This window comes from Mya arenaria, chromosome 15 (genome assembly GCF_026914265.1).
Source record: "Mya arenaria isolate MELC-2E11 chromosome 15, ASM2691426v1".
Taxonomy (NCBI): Eukaryota; Metazoa; Mollusca; class Bivalvia; order Myida; family Myidae; genus Mya; species Mya arenaria.
In genome coordinates this window covers 16,226,286-16,249,399 of record NC_069136.1, presented here as the reverse complement: position 1 = coordinate 16,249,399, position 23,114 = coordinate 16,226,286, and the positions used below count along the sequence as shown (strand labels likewise).

At 33.5% G+C, this 23,114-nt stretch overlaps 1 protein-coding gene and 1 long non-coding RNA gene across 2 annotated transcripts in view; both read right to left on the bottom strand.

Moving 5' to 3' along the window:
• Nucleotides 1-22,785, bottom strand: part of LOC128219151 (neurogenic locus notch homolog protein 1-like) — a 56,561-nt gene extending 33,776 nt beyond the window's left edge. Inside the window, exons 1-28 of the mRNA XM_052926971.1 lie at nucleotides 22,687-22,785; nucleotides 22,335-22,454; nucleotides 21,963-22,082; nucleotides 20,921-21,040; nucleotides 20,643-20,762; nucleotides 18,249-18,368; nucleotides 17,781-17,900; nucleotides 16,733-16,852; nucleotides 13,059-13,178; nucleotides 12,589-12,705; nucleotides 12,083-12,202; nucleotides 11,433-11,549; nucleotides 10,836-10,952; nucleotides 9,465-9,581; nucleotides 8,514-8,630; nucleotides 7,841-7,951; nucleotides 7,338-7,454; nucleotides 6,804-6,920; nucleotides 5,839-5,955; nucleotides 5,188-5,304; nucleotides 4,627-4,743; nucleotides 4,117-4,236; nucleotides 3,695-3,814; nucleotides 3,352-3,471; nucleotides 2,823-2,942; nucleotides 2,239-2,358; nucleotides 1,961-2,080; nucleotides 628-747 (exon numbers count right to left, since the gene is read on the bottom strand). Of these exons, the coding sequence (XP_052782931.1) occupies nucleotides 628-747; nucleotides 1,961-2,080; nucleotides 2,239-2,358; nucleotides 2,823-2,942; nucleotides 3,352-3,471; nucleotides 3,695-3,814; nucleotides 4,117-4,236; nucleotides 4,627-4,743; nucleotides 5,188-5,304; nucleotides 5,839-5,955; nucleotides 6,804-6,920; nucleotides 7,338-7,454; nucleotides 7,841-7,951; nucleotides 8,514-8,630; nucleotides 9,465-9,581; nucleotides 10,836-10,952; nucleotides 11,433-11,549; nucleotides 12,083-12,202; nucleotides 12,589-12,705; nucleotides 13,059-13,178; nucleotides 16,733-16,852; nucleotides 17,781-17,900; nucleotides 18,249-18,368; nucleotides 20,643-20,762; nucleotides 20,921-21,040; nucleotides 21,963-22,082; nucleotides 22,335-22,454; nucleotides 22,687-22,708 (3,223 nt within the window). The 5' untranslated portion in view covers nucleotides 22,709-22,785. The remainder of the gene's footprint in view (nucleotides 1-627; nucleotides 748-1,960; nucleotides 2,081-2,238; nucleotides 2,359-2,822; nucleotides 2,943-3,351; nucleotides 3,472-3,694; nucleotides 3,815-4,116; nucleotides 4,237-4,626; nucleotides 4,744-5,187; nucleotides 5,305-5,838; nucleotides 5,956-6,803; nucleotides 6,921-7,337; nucleotides 7,455-7,840; nucleotides 7,952-8,513; nucleotides 8,631-9,464; nucleotides 9,582-10,835; nucleotides 10,953-11,432; nucleotides 11,550-12,082; nucleotides 12,203-12,588; nucleotides 12,706-13,058; nucleotides 13,179-16,732; nucleotides 16,853-17,780; nucleotides 17,901-18,248; nucleotides 18,369-20,642; nucleotides 20,763-20,920; nucleotides 21,041-21,962; nucleotides 22,083-22,334; nucleotides 22,455-22,686) is intronic.
• On the bottom strand, nucleotides 9,997-11,541 carry LOC128218956 (uncharacterized). Its single transcript, XR_008258520.1, has 3 exons — nucleotides 11,433-11,541; nucleotides 10,836-10,952; nucleotides 9,997-10,113 (listed from the first exon to the last, which is right to left on the bottom strand). It is a non-coding gene; the product is annotated as an uncharacterized LOC128218956 (long non-coding RNA).
• Nucleotides 22,786-23,114: the final 329 nt, after the last annotated feature.

Below are 23,114 nucleotides of genomic sequence, written 5' to 3'. Positions count from 1 at the left end.
GTAATAGAACAAACTACTATATAAGTTACTATGAGATCTAAATGACAGTTACTTTTAACGTTTAACTAATGTGTAGCTGAAAGGGTTTGCATGCATTGACATTTAAACACAAATCCATATGATGTCTTAAACGTTTCTGAAAGATAAAGTCAATCAATATAAGGCATGGTCACATTGTTTCTTTGGTCAAAGCAGTTATAAAATAATTTCAAATGATAGTTGTAAACAATGAATATATACATAACAACTAAATCGAAAGAAAATTACAAATGTAATTAAAAACACGTGATCTAAAGTCGAGTCTTTGAAATACAAAAAAACCCTGATCAACCCATATATATTTAAAGTAAGAACTATTCTTGAAATAATATAATGGAAACCGAAATGACACACCCAGAGGTTATAACTGTTACCACATGTATCACCTTGTTTACAAAATTTGACATTGATGATCGGCATTTTCCGGTCAACACTCAACAGTTTCCGCCTTAATTAATGCCATGACGTAGGTTATTCCATTTGGATAAAATTTAATAATAATAAAGGTCCATCATAAATCATACATTAACATTAAAAAACAATAGTCAATATCACCACGCCTAAAGGTAAGGTAAAAATTGGCCCTACCAGTATCGCACTTCTCTCCCGACCAGCCACTTTCACATACGCACTCGTATTCCCCATTAGTGTTTCTACAATCTCCATGTACACAGTCATTCGTTGAATTATTTTCGCATTCATTCACATCTGTAAATACAACATGGCTTTGTAATTCTTTTTCAATGGCTAAAAATATATCAAATGACATATTACAGTAATATAACATTATAAAACGGTTATCAATTGTCAAAAACATTATATTGAAGAGTTGATACCCTCACGTGCTTAGATTACTAAGTGCTTTGTCATGAAGTTTTTTGTGCGATTTAATATCGCCAATATATTGAAGGTTGTTGTTGGTGTTTTTGTTGTAACTAACATCATGAAATAGTGTGTATTTAAGGAATGAATTGCGGGGTTGATGTCATTATCGGGGTATGAACGCAATTGGGTTGGTCAATGTGTGTGGAGTCCGAAGGACTCCACGCGTACTTTGACCAGCCCAATTGCGTTCATATCCCCGAAAATGACACCAACCCCGCAATTCATTTCTTATATTTACACCAATAGTTCATTATTTCATTCAAGAATTCTTTAAAACATACTTCATTTCATTTAAGAAAACTTTTCAGTAATCCGCTCTTACCCATTCTGTAAATAGAACGACCCGACTATAACCGGAAGCATTTTTTTCAAATGACGTCACAATAACGCGGGAAAAGATCAACCACTTGAAATCACTTTAAAACGTATAATTGAAAACTTCTGGTACTAATATATTTAAAATATAATAAACTAACACTTTTAAAAATGTTGATCTATATTTAAATATTGATCTATATTTTACGGGACCTGCAGACACAATACAACCAATAACAAGATCAATAGCTTTCATGTATATTGTTATGCAATGAATTACGATCCGAACATATCCGAAGATGTTGCGTTCATCGATTGATGAACGCAATTGCCGAAAGGCAGTTCATTTAAGGAATGGAAGTTGAGGTGTAAATATACGACATTGTAACGTCAATGTTGTGAAGTTATGACGTCAGAAAATGTCGGAGTATGTACATATTTATTTAAAATATGATAATTGACCTGTTGTAAGTTGTACTATTTATTTTCTAACTAAGATATTATCATAATACAAATATTGTGCGATGAACCTTTATATAAAGGCGTTTGTTTACAAATAAACATTTATCTACAAACAGCCAATAAAATTGGCAAAAAGTCTATATGCTGTCCACTATAAACCTTTACGTTAAATCAACATTATATTTCTGCGGACAGCAAGGCGTTTAAAACAATAACCTAATCACAGGCATGCTACTGTGTCTTATTCCCTAAATTTTACCTTCATCACAGAGCGTTCCCTTCCAGCCGACATCACAGTCACATTCATATCCCCCGTCAACGTTCCTGCATTGTCCATGAACGCAGCCATTGGTCGTATTCTCCAGACATTCATTAACATCTGTTAACCAACGAATATACAACACATTGATATATATTAGCATTATTTTACAATCATATCGACATTTGTTTGTTTAACAGTTCTTTTAACTTAAAAGATAAGCATGCAGATATCTTTTTATCCTAGTGAGAACTGTAGTTTTATAAATAGTTCATCACCTTCAGTACACAGTTCGCCCGTCCAGCCCTGTAAGCATTCACACACGAAGGAACCATCCCCATTTTTACAAACTGCACCATTCTGACACGGATTGTTCTCAGGAGAACACTCGTTTACGTCTGAAAATATTAAGATTTTGATTTGCGAGACTTCAATGAAATATTAAAAAACACATGTCTCATAATTTGCTGTATAGTTCAAATCTTCTAGAACAAAGGTTCGTTTGAAATGTCTTTATTATAAAAAATAACGATTATTTTTTTTTACTAAAATGCAACAACCCATTGTCACATTTGCTAACTAAGCTTCCAAGAGAGTTTATAGATATTTTGTCAGTCTGTCGTAAGACGCTTTTTTATTCATTAGATGTAGTAGAATGTCTTTCTCAAAATAGATTTTTAAAGATTTTTAAAACCTACATGAAACAGAAACCTGGTAATGACCGTACGGCAGATAATCGCGAGGAAAAATCTAACAAAAAGGAAGTTTTATTATAAAAGAGGAATGTTAAACGCCTTCCTGGCGACCTGTATGACACTAGTTTCGTTGTTTAAATACTTTAAATCCGTAAATATTTACGTACCAATATTGCAAAGTTGTCCGCCCCATCCTACCAAGCAGTCACAATCATAGGATCCATTTAAGTTCCGGCAAGCGCCATTCACACACAGATTCAATGATTGATCTAGACACTCGTCAATATCTGTAAAGGTGAGCATTTAAGGTCATATTTAAACATTTAAATTAAAACATGAATTGAAAAAGGTTTTAATTATTTCACTTCGCAATGATGAACAAAAAACATAGGCTTTGGCGATGTCTTATTGCTTCGAACTTATCAACAGTTTACCATTCCTGGGTACAACAAGTACTACCAAACTACGAAGCTCGGAGCGGGGGTCGAAATCGGGACTCTCTGATTTATAGTACTATACAATAACCACTCAACCTTTGCGACTGCAAAAATGATCATCAGTTGTGGACTGTATTGGAGTATACTCTGTATTTTGACTTAATTTAGACAACAGAATGTCATCGTTGTTTTGCATTGAATCGAAAAGAACGTAAAACGAAATTCATATATTGAATCCCTCATCTATTTTCTAGCGTACCTTGTGAACAGAACAAATCAGTCCAACCACTTTCACAAAGACATGAATATCCTCCTTCAAAATTGTTGCACTCTCCATTCGAACATTTGTTAAGATTGTTATCTTCACACTCGTCAATATCTGAAATACAACATTATGTTAATAAGTTCCTCATTATAATTATACGAACCCCTTTAAACACTAAGAGCTTCCAGTTGGAAGTAGCATTCCATTGTGGCTAATGTCATGTGGCAAAGCAAGGATATAGAAAACCTCAATCTGTTAACCAACATGCGTTTTCATAACTACGATCATAAACTATCATATATATGTTAATGAATATGTTTTTATCAGCATAAGTTACCTTCGTTGCATAGTAATCCGATCCACCCGGTTTCGCATGAACAGGTAAACGAACCTTCGTTATTTACACATTCACCATTTACACACGGACTGGTTGAATCAATCTCACATTCATTTACATCTGGAAAGATAAAAAAAAAATGTGTACATATGCATACGAACATGTAATATGTTTCAAATTTAATGCGTTTAAACAAAACAGTACACTGCGACAAGGAACATTTAATAAGTTCTGACAATGCATACATACTATTTATGTGACGGCATTTAGTTTATGTTGCATATTCGGTAAAACATTCATTTTACTGAATCACTGTTTAAATTGTTTTCGATTTTTAGCTACTTAAAATTCAACTGTACTCGACTTTCATTCTCAAAGAACAGACCGACTTCAAACAACAGACACATTAAACGATTATTTACCCTGATTACAAAACTCCCCGGACCAGCCTGTCTTACAGGCGCATGTGTATGAACCATCAACATTTTGACATTCTCCATTTTCGCATTTGTTAGTTGTTGGTAGAAGACATTCGTCAATATCTAAAAGACAAAGTCATAATGAGTTCTAAAATGTTAAAACATTATACTTACAACAAAGATTAACTTATTGTTACCAGTTAAAAAATATCGCTCATTACCTGGGCAAAGATCTTGTTACTGTTTTCTCCTTTCCAATGCCAAGAGGCTTTGTAAAAAAACATATGAGTGAAAACAATATTTGGCCTATAAAATTAAAGATAACTTGTAAACTATAATCAAGCTCAGTAAGAGTATCGACTCAATTCGTTTATTATCTTAACATGTTTGGAGGTTAAAAAAAACTTGTTCCAAAATCAGTAGCAGCATTTTTACGTTAATATGTTAAATTGCAATTTTACCCTATCAGGTATCGAATTTTACAGTTACATTTTATATTTCATATTGATCTACCTTCTTCGCAAGAGGGCCCTGTCCATCCATCAGTGCATTCACAGGAAAATGACCCTGGTCCGTTTCTACATTCACCATTGATGCAAGGCTTTTCTTCACCGCTACACTCGTTAATATCTAGAAATTATACACTGGGTTTCAAACGTACACTATCAAAATTAAATCAATTCATTGCGCATATATCATCAATGTATAACATTGCAACTGCATGTATTGAAAAAGCCGTATGTTTTTGGAATGTAAAATAAATAAATGATCGAAATATTAACATGATATATGGCGTGCAATGTCGTAGTTGCACACGTACAAAAACCCTCGTCAATAAAAAAAAAACTTTCAATACATTCACATTGCATAATTTGCTTAATTCACAGAAATAAGACACTGTTTCCATACTCCACTTATTTCGTGACCATTACTTGTCTATGGTACAATTACTATTGCCTCTGTATATATATATATATATATATATATATATATATATATATATATATATATATATATATATATATATATATAGACTTGAAAATGTGTGAAAACGCATTATATATAATGTATTACCCAGTTCGCACAACTGCCCTTTCCAACCGGAATCACATTGACATTGGTATGATCCTGGATTATTCGTGCACTGACCATTCTCACAGCCATCTGTGTCATCGATGCATTCGTTAACATCTATAAATGTAAAGCAAAAGTATCAATTAATTTATCACACTTCAATAAGAGGAGATGGGGTCTGCGGATGAAAAACATTTTCAAAAGTTATTGAATAAAATACGTATTTGAACTTTAAACACGACCATGCATACATATGTTAAATAAATCATAAAACAAACTATGACAAAAAATGAAACAATTTTGTAGCAATGGCACAAGAGCAAGCAACATAATATGTAAAACACAGATATACAAAATTTAAATCCTCTCGTACTCATTAAACTGCTGACCTTTAACATTCATTTAAATACTGTGGAAAGTACCCCTAGGCTATAAATGTAGTGCAGCATCACACTGAATGTGTAAACTGCCACACAATTTATAAAAATGTGTATTACCACGAAGGACAATCGTTCTCAATAAAATACCAGTTTAGAATTTGTGTGTGCTAGTCTCGCTTCCGTTTTCAAATATGCATTGTTATTATGTTACTGTGTCGCAGATTTGAGAAAAGTCCCATTTTCGGATTTCAGATATTGAGAACATGCTTACCTCTATCGCATATATCGCCTGTCCAACCGGCATCGCACAAACATAAGTATCCTCCCTCTGTGTTGTTACAAGTCCCGTGATCGCAGGGGTTCAATTCCGCTTCACATTCATTGATTTCTATAAAGATTCAATAACTTATATCATTTGGTGAACGCAAAAAGGTTTCTTCAGAAGAAAATATGTTAGACGTAGTAATACCTACAATATGAGAGCTGTGAATATTGGTGGTTTGTAACCGCGTTTTAGATTTTGATTGAACAGTTGTCTGACACATCATAAATCGTGTTTGAAAAGATAGAAAACGGATCATATTCATCATTTCGGGAGTCCTTTCGTACAAAGTTCAATGTTGAAATTTACATGATTTGGTTGAAACCATAAGGTGAAGTCACAGATAGTTTAATATATAATGTACATAGCAAGTCTAGTGCTACTAGGTACTCAACTTAATAAGTGAGTTTTTGACAGACACGTAATGTAGTTAGTGTGTTTGTTTATTAAGGGACATAGAGTCCTTAAATGAACTACTGTACTTATTTGACTATAAAAAACGTAATTTAAGATATTTCAGTAAAGTCTTGAGCATTTGAGATTCATCTTACCAAATACAGAACTTAATTGCAAACGAATCAGAACAAACCGTTTAAGAGCAAATGTAAGATGTATGTACCAATCATTGCTAAATTTTACATTTATGCATTATTATTCAACCTCAATGAACGACAATCTTCAAAACATAAAATGCATAGGTATGTGTTCTATTTTCTTGAAGTGCTTAAAAATAAATTGTTGAGTATACAATAACGAGGCTGATATTTTTAAATGTAATTTGAAAGTGCAGTAACGTAGTCCTAAGTAACGTTATATTTCTTCTTTAGAAAAATCCCTAGTTAATTTGAATGGGTATGTAAACTATACAATAATTGTAGGAAACATATAAGTCATGAAAATCCATGTTGATTTACCTTCATCACATTGGTTCCCCGCCCATCCTTGGTAGCAATCGCATTTGTAGGAACCAAGACTGTTTGCACAAAGTCCCTGGTCACAATTGTGCAAGCTACGTAGACATTCATTAACGTCTGAAAAGGAGCGATTCTCATCAATTCGATACTTATAATCCAGGTTGTTGAGCTTTAAACCAGGACTTAATTCATAGAGAAATGATTTTTGGCATACAGTGTGAAAATGGGTAACTTTACCAAGAAACATTAAGTTCCCAAATATTTCCGGTTGGGAAAAAATGGTGCATTTTTAATGGGTTTTTCAATGTATTTTTGGAGACTTTTTCTGAAAAATCACATATTTTTTTAACTATTAAATATATTTTCACACATACGTCCATAGTTGTCCTTTTAAGTTATTTCAACAATAATCAGGTATGAATATGCAAGGTTAACGTCAAATTTAGAGATCGAGGGTAAGAAGGGCAAGGTTTTAGTATGTACGACATTAATCTTATTATATCACTTAAACAGGTAGGAATGTTTTATCCATACCTTCATCACAATATCTTCCATCGAATCCAGAAAAGCAATTGCATCTGTACGAGCCATCTTCATTTTCACACGAGCCATTGACACAGAGGGCTGTCCCCAGACTGCATTCGTTTAAGTCTGAAATATAATGTAGCTCTTATATGCGTTTTTTGTAAAATCTCCATATATTGCATACTTAAAAAGATGAATTAATAAATCATACATATTGAGTCTCTCATTGAAACATTAATGATAAACACATTTATGCATTTACTAGGATTAAAACAGATGCTCCTTATTATGATAATACAATTAAACAGAATTAATTTATGTAAAAATCATGTCGATTGAAAAATGCGTACATTACCCTCTATTGATCCAGAATAAAAGAAATTGAAATAATAAAATTTTCATCGATACTTATAAATATATTAAATGCAGATCGGTAATTAATTTCAGTTATCATGTATAAAGTCATACGAGGTTATTAAGTAAAACACTTAATGTACAAATCTAATGCATACCAATGTCGCAAATGCTACCAGTCCATCCTGCATCGCACGTGCAGGTAAAGCCGCCAATTTCGTTTGTACAACCACCATGAACACAAACCGGTCCAGTACATTCGTTAATATCTGTAAGAAAAATTTTTAAACATAAAATCCAACGTATTTCCTCGATTGTTACTCCGTTTTCCTTAAATAAATGATAGTATCACTAATTTATTGCATTTTGATCAAAACAAAAAAGTGGATGAAGATCGTATCAAATTTTATAATGAATTCCCTATAAATACTGTACAATCTCTAAAACAAACATATCATTAAACAAATACATACATTCTGTTAATCGCTACAGAGCTTGTCCCTGTAGTTTTATAGCATTATCGGGCGAATTAATTATAACACCCTACTTAACATTATAGTTTATATATATTTATATAGCCGAAAGTATTTCTCTCATTCATCAATTCCAATGACAACCTTTTTAAATCCAGCTCTGTAATACTCATGTGTAAGAAGGTAATCTAGATTATTTCCTATTGATCACCGAAATCTACATTATACCAAATCCGCCACATCTTATTCAACACGTTAAATGAAATGTTGATTGACAAATCAACTTTAGAATTCTAAGTTCTGAGCTCTTATAATCATAAAGTTTTTTTTTATGAAGACCTGAATATCAATACTATACCTTGATCGCAAAACACTCCGGTCCAACCAGTGTTGCAAATGCATTTGAAGGAACCAGCAGTGTTTTCACAACTACCATTGACACATATGGACCTTTCACGTTCACATTCATTTACATCTGCAATGAGAACATAGGATCCTTAACCAGCATCAACGTTAACAAAATTAAGCTGTGTTATCAGGGAGGGAAGGAAGGGTCACATTACCTGATAGGAATGAAAACATTGGACCTTTAACGAGCGTGTTCGTTAATGAAATGAAGCATTGTTTATGGGTGAATCACCTTCAATCGTTGTGAACAAGGACGTTAAACATTGCATCATTAGGCTTTATTCACAGAAATGAGTCAAAGTATAAGTTTGAAAGCTGTTTCAATACTTATTCACTTATTTCGACAAAAATATAACAAGGGCGTTAAACCAGTGTGAACGGTGGTGAAATGAAACTGGGTTTATTGTGGGCATCATCTGCCGTACATGCAAATTGCAGGCTTAACCGGTATATACGGAAGAGTAATGCATATTGATTTAACCTGCTAACTGTAGACCTATCTAGTATATTCTTAAGTATATTGCAATCAGGCTCATGGGGTCGGAGTGGATGGCATTTGTGTTGTTTGAACCGAGTGTATACCTTTGGTGCCAACTTTGACGGCTGACATTTTTCACCAAATGTGGGAATCAACATCGGCAAAAATATCTTCCATCACCCAGGCATATTACTGAGCCTTACTGCTTGAGTAACAAACGAGGCATGCGTGATATGTTCAATGGATATGTTCTTACGTAATTCATTAAAATATTGAAATCAAGGATAAATTCTGAGCTTATATTTAAAACAATAATATTTTAACGAAATTTCGAAATTTTATCGAATGACATTATAACATATAAATATATGTGTGCTGAAATGAAAGTTCTGAGTATATGGGCGAGACTATACTTCCACATACCTTCGTCACAGAGTACTCCAGTGTAGCCAGTCTCACAGTCACATGTGTATGATCCTTGATTGTTGATACAGGCTCCATTTTCACACATTTCGCTGCCAGTTGTACACTCATCCACGTCTGAAGGTATGTAATATTATTGGAAGGTCTATATACGTTGGAAGAAAAATAGTCAAACTATGATGATACACGAATTCTGCTCTTCACTACAGGGCTTGTCCTTGTATTTTTATTGTATAATTGGGCGAACTAATTATAACAACTAATAAACATTAAAGTTGCCAAATATTTTTCTCTCATTCACCAATGCTCATGCGACGTTTTATATCTAGATAATTTTGCAATACTCATGTGTAAGAAGTAAATCTAGAATATTTCCTGTTTCCCACCCGTCATCTAGGCTATACTGGTTCCGCTGCATTTTATTTAACACGTTGAATGAAATGTTCATCGACAAATTCACTTTAAAATTCTAAGATCCGCCTTAAAATCATTACCTTTTATGAAAACCTGAATATCGAGGTCAATACTGTACCTTGATCGCAAAACATTCCGGTCCAACCAGAGTTGCAAATGCATTTGAAGGACCCAACAGAGTTTTCACAACTACCATTGACACATATGGACCCGTCACCTTTACATTCATTTACATCTGCAATGAGAACTTAGGATCCTTAACAAGTGTCAACGGTAACAAAATTAAGCTGTGTGAGGGGTGGCATCACCTGATAGGAATCAAAACATTAGACCTTTAACTTGCGTATTCATTAATAAAATGAAGCAATGGTATCAGAGAATCACCTTCAATTGTTGTAAACAAGGAAGTTTAACCAGTGTACAGTGGTTAAAATAAAACTGTGTTCATGGGGGCATCATTTGCCGTACATCCAAAAAGTAGATTAGACCAGTGCATACGGTTGAGAAACTGTGTTCATCGGGGGTCATCATCTGCCTTACATGCAAATTGCAGGTTTAACCAGCGTTAACGGTAGGGTAATGAAGATATGTTTATCGGATCGGAGGGGGGCATTGGTCTAGTGTTAACCGAGTGTGTAGCTTTTGCGCCAACTGTGATAGTTGACATTATGCCTCCCACACTTCCATCACCCATTCATATTACTGAGCCTTATTGCGTGAGTAACAAACGGGGCATGCATGATATGTTCAATACGTACTCCATTAAAAATTGAAAGCTTAAAATATGCTAGAAAAACGTATCAAGGATACATTCTGAGCGTATATTTAAAACAATATTATTTTAAAGAAGTTTCAAAACACTTTTGAATGAGATTATACTATTTAAACAAAATTAGTGTGTTGAAATGAAAGTTCTATATATGTAGGCCAGACTATACTGGCATATGTTTCTCATACCTTCGTCACAGAGTATTCCAGTGTATCCAGTCTCACAGTCACATGTGTATGACCCTTGATTGTTGATACAGGCTCCATTTTCACACAGATCGCTGCCAGTTGTACATTCATCCACGTCTGGAGGTATATAAAACTATTGGGTGGTCTATATACGTTAGAATAATAATTATTGGTCTGATTTTCAAAAAAAGCAAGAGAAACATACGCAAATAACTCAATGACGGCAAAATGCTGGTTCCTACCAAGTCAGCTTGTAATGTATAACAACGAAAGGCAATACCAGACATCAAATTACATGAAAGCTTTCTCGAGACAGTCATCTATATAGAGAGGGCATTCAACATGTATTGTGTTTTGCAAATGACTGTTGTACCTTTAAAAATAGTAATATACTTTGAGCGTTATATTAAAATCACAGTAGTTTTTTTTTACCAAAATCATATTTAAACTAAATAAATTTGGGTCAAATACTGACAAAATCAACGAGCTCGTACAAGAGGCCGGATACGGATAGAAATAGATACAAAATATTACTTTAGAATGCTTCAAGCATCTATTCGGACCTAACCATGAGTCAAACTCCGTTGAACAAAATACCTGTATCACAAATTTCCCCTTGCCAGCCCGTGTTACAAATGCACGTGAAGCCTCCCTCCGTGTTGTTACAATAACCGTTTACACAGTTGTCCAACGACGCTTCGCATTCGTTTATTTCTGGAAATGTTGAATAAACAAAACGGTTATACATTGCTATTCCACGCTGCCCTGTTTGACGATTGTAAGTTTCTTTTCGTTTTCTGTTCTCGGTTTATTGTATATATTGCAATAGAAAGTGTAATATTTTTTATCAATCCGCTAAGCGTCGATTTTGATGCTCCGCTAAGCGTCGATTTTGATGCTTTAATCTTAGCTTACAGACGTAAAGGGTTGCAAAAACACAGAAGTTCCATCGTTTATTTTAACCATAATTATAAATCAGAAACACTATGCACAAATCGGTAGTATCATTTTTAAAATGATTTTACTATACAGGGAATATTATCATAGCGGTTAAGTCCTTGGGCACGTTATTTATGACCCGATGTAACTCGACGCAAGCACCGAAAAATTATATAACTACAAGGAACGGCCAACTTACTAGATTGTTTTATTGTTTTAATTCATACAGATATGTGTTAAGCATTAGCATCAACCAACACTGCTTTGAAGTATGCATGCTAATAAAAGGGCCACATTAAGTATTATACCTATTTCACAGTGCCGTCCCGTCCAGCCAGGTTGGCAATCGCACGTGTACGATCCCTCCGTGTTCCTGCATGTGCCGTGCTGTTTGCATTCGTCGATATTACCGCTACACTCGTTAATATCTTAAATATATCGTTGATCTGAGGCATAACTTAATGCCTGGAATTTGTTGAAAACCTGTTTTTTTTCGGTTTCAACGGCGTAGTGGGTTAGTAATAGTTTGTTAAATGTTTGTTACATGACCCACATATAAGCAGCATATTAGTATTGGTTTAGTTGTTAATGATTCGTCATGAACAACCATGCAGCAAAACATACAAGTCTACACACACACATAAGACTCGGACAACTAGTAATATTTTTATAGATTACATATAGTGAATAAAAATACGTATTAAACATTTATTATGTTGCGAACACTACACTACAAATCTGATTATTGAACGAATGACAAATATGAATTGAATATCAGAATCGATTATATACATTCATTTGCATGCTCTCAAACCTGTACTGCAGGAGCTATCCTGCCAGCCCTGCTCGCAATCACATGTGAACGACCCCTCTGTGTTCACACACGATCCGTGATTACAGTCATCAGCCCCATTTGCACACTCGTTGATATCTTATCACAACAAAAATTAAAATCATAAGATCAGAAATCAGTAAACTAACAAAATAACAATTGTTAGCTAGTATTGTAGGAATTGCAATGTTTGACCATATAATATAAACAAACAAAGCTAATGTCGGGAAGGGAAACGAAAAATAAATATACAGTCGAAGCCCGTTGGCTCGTACTTGCTTCGCTCGAATTCCTCGTTTGTTCGAACTAGATGTAAAGGACAGATTTCTTTAAGGGTAAACGATCCCGCTTATCTCAAATTTTGCGAGGCTCGAGATATTTTATATATTACTCCATAGGAGTTCGAGCCAACGGGGTTCGAATGTATTAAGAGAATATTTGAATGTACAAACCATCTCCACAGGTTTGGCCTTCAAATCCATCACTACAATTACATCTGAAAGATCCCATTGAATTCACGCATGTTGCGCCGTTCTTACACTGCGCCGTTCCATCAGCACACTCATTTACGTCTGAAAAACAGCAGAAATAAACATGGAACAGGTATACATAGAAAGGGCTATCCACAATACACAATGTTTGGTCAAGAACAAACACATTTACGTTTCAAAGAAAAATGGAAGTTCATTTTCATTAAGGGTAAATCAAACATTCTTTGCATTATGCTTTGGGGTACTAGGGATAAAGCAAAATCTAACAATTAATTTAACTTCAGTTTACATTTTTAAAGAAAAATTGTTTTTCATTATGACGATATTTATATTCTGTAACGATGTTCCAGACTAACAATCGTGTGTTGTTGCTTCTTGATGAGAAATTTTTAAATAACATTTTTAATAAAACACTTGTAAAAAGGGACTCTAATTCAGTTAAAGAATTTATATTTCTTAGAAAAGAAGGAACTACTACAAATCCGCTATATAATTTTGATTGGATAGGTTCGTATATTTTGCCACGCTTAAACATTCCAAATTAAGGTACAATTTGGTTACAAAATGCAAACACTTTTTAAGCCAACAACTTGTAAAAAACTTATTTTGTTAATTCTACTTAGATCCTAAAACACGTTAACACCGATGAAAAGACAGATGTAGTATGTCTACTAAATATCAAAAATACAGATGATAAAAACTGTAATTTTAAAATAACATACAGTCATTCAAACAACTTTTACGGTGGAAATTCCTTAACAAAGACACATCTACTGAATAGCTGTAGTTACATTCCTATGTTTTACATATCAAGATTCTAATATGTGATAGTGAAACTTTGTACAACATCCCATAAGTGACGTCAAATGACCGAGTGTTTTGATAAGTTCTTAAATATCAAATATATATGGACATAGAACTATGACAAAATGAAATAGGACTGGAAGGTATACGTTAAAAAACTAGTGGTAACAACAAGGTTAGCACATGTATTACACGAGTTTTCTTCTTGTAATAAAACATGCTTCATGCAAAACAAGGACATTATATATAAAATAACTACGTAAGTGACTATGAGTTCTAATACATATTTGTTTCTGACAGTTCATGCATAAACGTCTAAATATTAATTTACAGGATCACACAAATGTTTCTGAAACAAAACAAAAGGATCAGTCAGCATAATATATCATCATATATTTGATTTGGTCACAGCAATTTGACAATAAGTTCAATATTCTTTTACACAATGTAGATAAATTAAAATTTAAAACGGCAATGAAACGTATGTTACTGATAGGAACAAAACAGTAACAAAAACATTAACTACACATAGCAACTCGCTTTAAAAAGGATATCAAGATATATCAAATTGTTTAAAAGCATATCAACGCATATCAACTTATTTAAAAGCAGATCATCGCATATCAATAGTTATAAACTTGTTTTAAATTATATCAGCCTATATAAACTCGTTTAAAATGATATTAACATATATAAACTTGATTAGAAACATATTAACAGATATAAACTTGTTTAAAAGCATATCAAGATACATCAACTTGTTTAAAAGCATATAAACAGATATAAACTTGTTTAAAAGCATATCAAGATATAAACACTTGTTTAGAAGCACGCTGTTTAAGGCCTAACAGATACAATCAGCAAATTGATTCACATTTTCGAAAGCATTTTGTCAACCCATTTATGTTTTGAGGAAGAACTATCCTTGCAATTATATAATTCGAAGGGACAACTCTATTAGCTACCATTGTTGTCAAATATATCACCTTGTCGGCAATTAACGGTAGAGGATAGATAGTTTCCGCAACAGCTGACCTGTTCAAATATTGCCATTCGGCTGATATATTATATTAATGAATGTCTAAAAAATGATTCCCAAACATTGTGAGGTCAATAGGTAATCAAATATCGTCTTAAAAAGCCGGGTAGATATATCCCACCAATATTGCACATTGTTCGAGTTCAGCAATATTTATTTCGTACTTTAATAATAATAAAGGGAATCTTTGATGGACTACAAGATAAGTCATTGTAAGAGCATTGATGGACTCTGTGATAAATCATCGTAAGATCATACGTTTATTAATGGACTGTATGAAAATTCTTCATACGGCTACTAATGGGCTCTATGATAAATAATCGTATAATCATTAATGGATTACATGATAAATTATCGTACGAATAGTAATGGGCTGTCAAATTAATGATCGTACGATTGCAAATGGGTTGTATAATAAATCGTCGTACATCTTTTAATGGATTATACGATAAATCATCATAATATCAGTGATGTACTCTACGATAAATCAACGTAAAATCATCGATGGACTGTATGATCAATCAACGTATGGTCATTGAAGTACTGTGTGATAAATCATAGTACGAATATTAATGGACTGTATGATAAATCATCGTACACATGTTGAAGTACTGTATGATAAAAGAACGTAAGATTAATAATGAGCTGTATGATACATTATCGTACGATTAATTATGGGCTGTATGATAAATTATCGGACGATCATAAATGAAATATATGAATAATCAACGTACGAATATTAATGGGTTGTATAATAAATCACCGTACGATCATTAATGAATCATGTGATAAATCATCGTACGAATAGTATTGGGCTGTATGATGAATCATCGGACGAATATTAATGGGCTGTATGATAAATCATCGTAATATCAGTGATGTACTGTATGATAAATGATGGTAATATCACTGATGCACTGTTTGATAAATCATCGTAATATCAGTGATGTACTGTTTGATAAATGATCGTAATATCACTGATGCACTGTTTGATAAATCATCGTAATATCAGTGATATACTGTTTGATAAATGATCGTAATAACACTGATGCACTGTTTGATAAAACATCGTAATATCAGTGATGTACTGTTTGATAAATGATCGTAATAACACTGATGCACTGTTTGATAAATCATCGTAATATCAGTGATGTACTGTTTGATAAATGATCGTATTATCAGTGATGTACTGTATGATAAATCATCGTAATATCAATGATGTACTGTTTGATAAATGATCGTAATATCAGTGATGTAGTGTTTGATAAATGATCGTAATATCAGTGATGTACTGTTTGATAAATGATCGTAATATCAGTGTTGTACTGTTTGATAAATGATCGTAATATCAGTGATGAACTGTATGATAAATGATCGTGCGATCAGTTGTGGGCTGTATGATAAATGATCGTACGAATATTAATGAGTTATATGGTATATCATCGAACTATCATTAATGGACTGTATGATACATTTTCGCGTTTCATTATTAATGGACTATACAGTACGGTAAATAATTGCACGATTCTTAAGGGTGCTGTATGATACATGATCGTACGATTATCAATAGGCTGTATGAATAATCATGCAACAATCATTAATGGACTATATGAAAAATCATCGGACGAATATTAATGGGCTGTATGATAAATCATCGTACGAATATTATTGGGCTGTATGATAAATCATCGTACAACCATTGATTAACTGTATGAGAAATCATCGACGATCATGAATGGGCTGCATATTAAATCATCGTACGGGAGTTGATCGTCTCTAGGTTTCTACGTACCAGTGTCGCAAAATCGTCCAACCCATCCCGCCAGGCAGTCACATTCGTAAGATCCATTGGTGTTCCGACAAGTACCGCTTTCACATTGATTCAGTGACGGATTTAGACACTCGTCGATATCTGCAAAGGTATTTTTAAAGGTCATCGATAAAGATAATATAAAAGGGTGACATTTTAAGATACGACTTAAAGTTATGCATTAAGGGTACGATTAATTTTACGGCCAATGATATACAAGCAGTTCCATTACCTCTGAAAAGCTTTTAAAGTAACAAACTTTTACAGTTTACAATCTGCTATATACGATTGTTTTTCGGAACGAATATGGTATATTAACATTCAAAGAACAAACATAATTAGAATCATTAAAACTGTTACGAATCAAGTTCAATGCATTCAACAACGATGTTAGAAAAATAGTGTATCTTATTTAACACAAATTTTAGATTTCTGGTATCCATGACTACTTATATATTTAATTGACTCGGGTCTTAACAACCTCAACATAAGCTTAAATGTTATACTTGCTTGAGTTTTCATTACACTTAAAACTGCCGTGAAATTGTCGCATTAATATTGTCATGTCTAAGCCTTCATTTCCTGACATTGAAATTTCAAGACATTTGATATTTAAGCTGCACTATCACAGATTTACCGCTTTGACAACTTTTTTATTTATGTCTTGGAATGAGCCAATTTTTGCGTAAATATCTGCAAACCAGTGATGTAAGACTGCTGACAAAAAATCAGATCGCAGATTTTTATATTTAAGAATTAAGTTAAAAAATTGATGTTTTATGCATTTTTCTTAAACCGTTAGTAACGGTTTAAGCCATAAAACATTAATTTTCGAACGTTAAAATGAAAATCTGCGATTTGATCTTTTGTTAGAAGTCTTATATCACTGGTTTGCAGATATTTACGCAGATATTTTCTCGTTCAAAGACCAAAAAACAAAAAAAGTTGACAAAACGGTAAATCTGTGAGAGTGCAGCTTTAAAAGATAAACATAAAATTATCTGTCGTATATACATATAGAACCGCGTACCTTGTGAACAGAACAAACCAGTCCAACCAACGTCACAAATACACGAATATCCTCCGGGTAAATTGTTGCACTGTCCGTTTGCACATTGGTTAAGGCTGCCATCTGCACACTCGTCGATGTCTTAAGACAAAACAAAAATAATGAAAGGGGAATAAACAAACATAATTAAAGGCATTGCACTGTCCGTTTGCACGTTGGTGAAGGTTGCAATCTGCCCACCTGTCGATATCTTAAAAAAAAACAGAATCAATTTGATAGGCATGAACGCAACACACCATTTAACAATGCGATCGGCTGCAAGAGGATTTGATTGTGGCTAAAATAAGGTAACACATGTTCCTCAGTCTGTATGGCATTATTAAAATCGCTTCTTACCCGATTATATTATTTAAAGTTCAGGAAATGTAGCATCTTATTATGCAATACAGTTGCATTTATTACACATTTATGTGTATCAACATTAATTACCTTCGTTGCAGAGTTGTCCCATCCACCCGGGCTCACACTTACAGGTAAACGATCCTTGGTTATTTAAACATTCACCATTTTCACACGGATTGCTCGAATCGTTCTCACATTCATTTATATCTGAAAAGAACATGAACATGAACATAATTTTATTCGACGTATACCAACAAGGTACATAGTCATACAATATAAATACATTTATATAACGTGAATTCAACTGAAAAGAGTTTAACGTTTAACACGCTTGTTGGACCTACGTATTAAATGCATGTATTCAAATGTTAAACAGCGATACTAGACATCTTTGGAGCATTTAAGAATGATAAATCGTACTAGTCTTCATGTTAATTCACATAAGAACAACATGTACAAAAAATAATAAGGAATGGGAAAACAAGTTTGGCAAACTAATGTAAATATCGCTCCCTGAGATGAAACTTCAAGGGTAGCAGTTATCATCGCAATATTGGGTATGGTTCAAACTAAATTCACAAAGGTCATCCTAGCAATAGCGATTGAAAATATGACTTATGTTTTTATACATCAAAGCTAGTATGACAAAGTTTATTTTGACAGAAATTGAGTAGTGCAAAATAAAGAAAAAATGTATAAAAAATGGTGAACTAAGGGTACATGTTCTGGTACGAATTCAGGTTTCACAAAACAGGAAATATAAAGAGAGTTATTGTTTATTCGGTACAGCCAATCATAAATCAGTACACTGAAGGTTGTTTTGACAGTTTGGTAGAGAAATATTCTAAATATAGCAAAGAAAGAATAACGTTCAGTGTAACTACTAGAGTGAAAATATTGGGGAAATGCCAATAAGTCAAAAATTCAAACATAGACCTTGCTTAGATACACAAGGTAAGGGCCTAAACGAAACCGAAGGGAAGGCACAATCGTACAATGCAACAAGCAGCCTTAAACGCATCAAAATAGCCTAATTCATTTTTTAAATATATATTTTTTTCACATATTCAGACCCGTTATGCTCATATTGTTAAGAATATCATTTTGAGTATTTTCTGGCTATAAAATAAATATATATCATATTTCTCCGGTCCGGAGGGAAATAGTCATGGCTTCACGAGGAAAGTGTGTTTTAATCAATTGGGATTGGATTTTATTGAGCTAATGTGCATAACATGTCAAGATATTTTAAAGTTTTGACAAGCTCAATATTAAGAGTAGAAATTATTTATAGACAAAAACACAAGAAACAGGCACATTATAAATCCAAGCAATAAGCTCAGAGTATTTATTTTGAGACATACATGTACAGGCGGAACCCGTTGGTTCGAAGTCTCAGGGACCGGCGAAAATACATCCAGCCTCAGGAAACTTTAGCCAAGCGATTATGCTCTCATTTCGAAGAAAAAATGGTCATTTTCATTCAGTTCGATCCAACGAGGAAATCGAGCTAAGCGAGTTCGATCCAACCGGGTTTCGACCGTATTACAAATATATTTTATGTTGAAGAGAAAATTAAAATGATAATACACAATTAGTATAACTATAAAACTATCAAATTATTGGGATAAGGAGAGAGAAAGAAAATAAAAGCAAGTGGAATTTATGAGTACAATCGATCAATAACAGTTACAATCAAATATTTCTGTCATGCCTATGAAGAGACAACATCACTTAAGATGTGATTACCATACAATGGAGCTCTTTCAGTCAACGCCTGCATAAATTGAATTTGACTAGTGAAAAGAGGGCATTTGCTAAGAAAGTGATAATGTGTTCTCCTGATTTCTCCAGAGGCAGAGGGAAGAGGGAACACTATTTTGACAAAAAATAGAATGATACAGGTAATCAGTGTTCGAAAGCTGACGTTTTCCGTAAAAGATCTTCCGGAAAGGTATTTGTTTTCTATTTGATTTAGTGCAAATACAAAACGATGTACCTGCATTTAGAGGCAGTGCGTTTATAAAATGGACAAAACAAACAGTAAAATCACAGGTAATGATTAATGTATGAGTACTTAATAACATTGTATTTTTAGCAAGTGACAAAAACAAGCTTTAATGTGACATATATTGATTTATTTAAAATGTGAAGCTCTGTTTTGTTAATTTGTGATTTTTGTTGTTGTTTTTGTTTCAAATGTTTTTGTTTTTGTTCCATAAATGGAAGGTTCAAATAAATTATTGACACACATAGACTTTCAAATTGCAACTGCAATTATTTATAGATGATAATATATTGATACTGTTTTACTTTTTTAAGCAGCAGAGCTTGTTAAATGGTTAAATTGCTTATTGCATGTAACGGTTCTTCAGTGTCGGCTAGATCACCTTTTGTTGATTCATTCTAACATTAAACTGTTCAAAAGAGAAACCTTACCACAGGCGTAAATATTGTTTATTTTCATTTCAAAGGAAATACCTTCATCACAGAGTGTTCCCTTCCAGCCAACATCACAGTCACATTCATATCCCCCGTCAACGTTCATGCATTGTCCATGAACGCAGCCATTGGTCGAATCCTCCAGACATTCGTTAACATCTGTTAAATTAACAAACAAGTTTCAAACTGATGAATGTAAACACATTATCATACAATCAGTTATCATATAATTGACATATGATCTATAAGAAGCTAATACAAGTATTATGATAAAAACAAAGCTAGTTACAACAGTAGAGTGTTTTATTGAACACCACCTTCAGTACACAGTTCGCCCGTCCAGCCAGGAAGGCAGTCACAAACGAAGGAACCATCTCCATTTTTACAAACTGCACCATTCTGACACGGATTGTTCTCAAGAGAACACTCATTTATATCTGAAAATAACAAGATTTTGATTCACACGACAAACATGTTATGTCAAACATTACGTATTTTATAATATGTTGTGTGTTTGAAACCAAGGTATATCGTAATGATTATTTTTGATTAGATACTTTTAACTTTTGGAAACCACTAGAATGCACTACAGTCACAATTGGACATTATTAAATAAATGTTGAAAAATAAAAAATAATTATGCAGAATGTCGTATAATCAAAAAGGTTAAAAAACACTTGCTTATTATTAGAATAATACTTATAATGTTAGAGATACTTTTGTCAAATGTTTTAATGAATGCCTATAATAAAGAATGATATGAGTGTTTCAAAACTTTATGTTTAAAAAATAGTGAAGTGAACAATAATAATCACTGGATAACTTTTAAGTAGATAAGTAGATATATGGCTTGATCATGCTGAACGTATTGGATAACTGGTATTAATTATCAATAGGTCGCATCTGCTGGTAGTGCTCAAAATGCCTACCAAGTATGAATTTCAAAGACCGAAATGTAATAAGGGCCATGATTTGTAAACGAAGAACCTTTTTACCAAGGTAGCAGTCCTAGGGAATTTTCCTTCTCTAGTTCACGATCGGAAACGGATGTTTAGCCAATTTTACCGCGATCTCAACTTTTAACCCAATTGGCTGAATATCAATAGGGTTAATCAGGTCAAGTGGTCACTTGGCCTAGCCTTTCGTAAGTTATTGACCAGAAACTGAGGAGACGTACGAACAGACGGACGGTCCGATAACGATATACAGTCCTTTTGGCCTTAAAAACCAGGTAAATGACAAATATCATAGGGCGCTTTTCTGACATCCTGTTACAAGTCAAATTCGGTGTGTGAGCATGTATCCGCTGTGACTGCGTAGTGTCATACAGTTGCTTATGAGACACATGTATTTACGTACCAATATCGCAAAATGGTCCGCCCCATCCTACCAAGCAGTCACAAAGGTAAGACCCATTGGTGTTCCGGCAATTACCATTGTCACATTGATTCAATGACAGATCTAGACACTCATCAATATCTGCAAAAGTCATATCTAAAAGTAAGCTTTATGAATATGCTTGAACGATGAGCGTTACAAGTCAGTTCATTATTAACGATAAAATATCACAGATCCCCAAGACTACCTCTTTCGGCGGACGTGATTGACGTTTAAATATTAGGAAAATGACCATTATTATACTTCATATGCATCGTTTCTTAGAAAGATAATATGGAGTCAACCAGTCTTTTATTTTATGTTATTTATCTAAATTGATATCGAACAGCGTACCTTGTGAACAGAACAAATCAGTCCAACCATCATCACATATACACGAATAACTGCCGGCTAATTTGCTGCACTGTCCGTTCAAACACTTGTTAAGGTCGTCATCTTTACATTCGTCGATATCTTTAAAACAAAATAAAAACAATTATAAGCACAATTACAATGTCGTTTATGAGCCTCCAATTTCGGCAGAATTTTAGCATGGATAAAAAGGTAGCATTATCCATTTTATTCAAAGCTTTATTACGGTTTGATCTTATATCAACATAGTTCTAAATTTATTGTCATTATGAAATATCGAGTACAGTATTAAAATTGCATTGATACCACGTGTTTGTGTATGAACATTTATTACCTTCGTTGCAGAGTTGTCCCATCCACCCGGGTTCACATGTACAGGTAAACGATCCTTCGTTATTTACACATTTACCATTTTCACATGGATTGCTCGACTCAATCTCACATTCATTTACATCTGGAAACAGTATCAAATTCTTCTTAAAAGACTTAATCTTTGTTCGTCTTATACATTGCTTATAAACCAAACGTTACACATCAATTAATATAACTCAATCCTTGTTTTATTTTACATTTCGAATATTTCAAATATATAAGAAAATGTTATGGGTGATGGATTAAGAATAATAAGAACTTGGTTTTAATATGGGTGGTTGTATTCGACTTGATTAGACTTTTTTAAATTCAAATTACATCAGGCGCTATCCAAATGAAATCAAAAGCTGCAAGTATTGACTGGAATCGAATTCTACATTCCGGATCAAT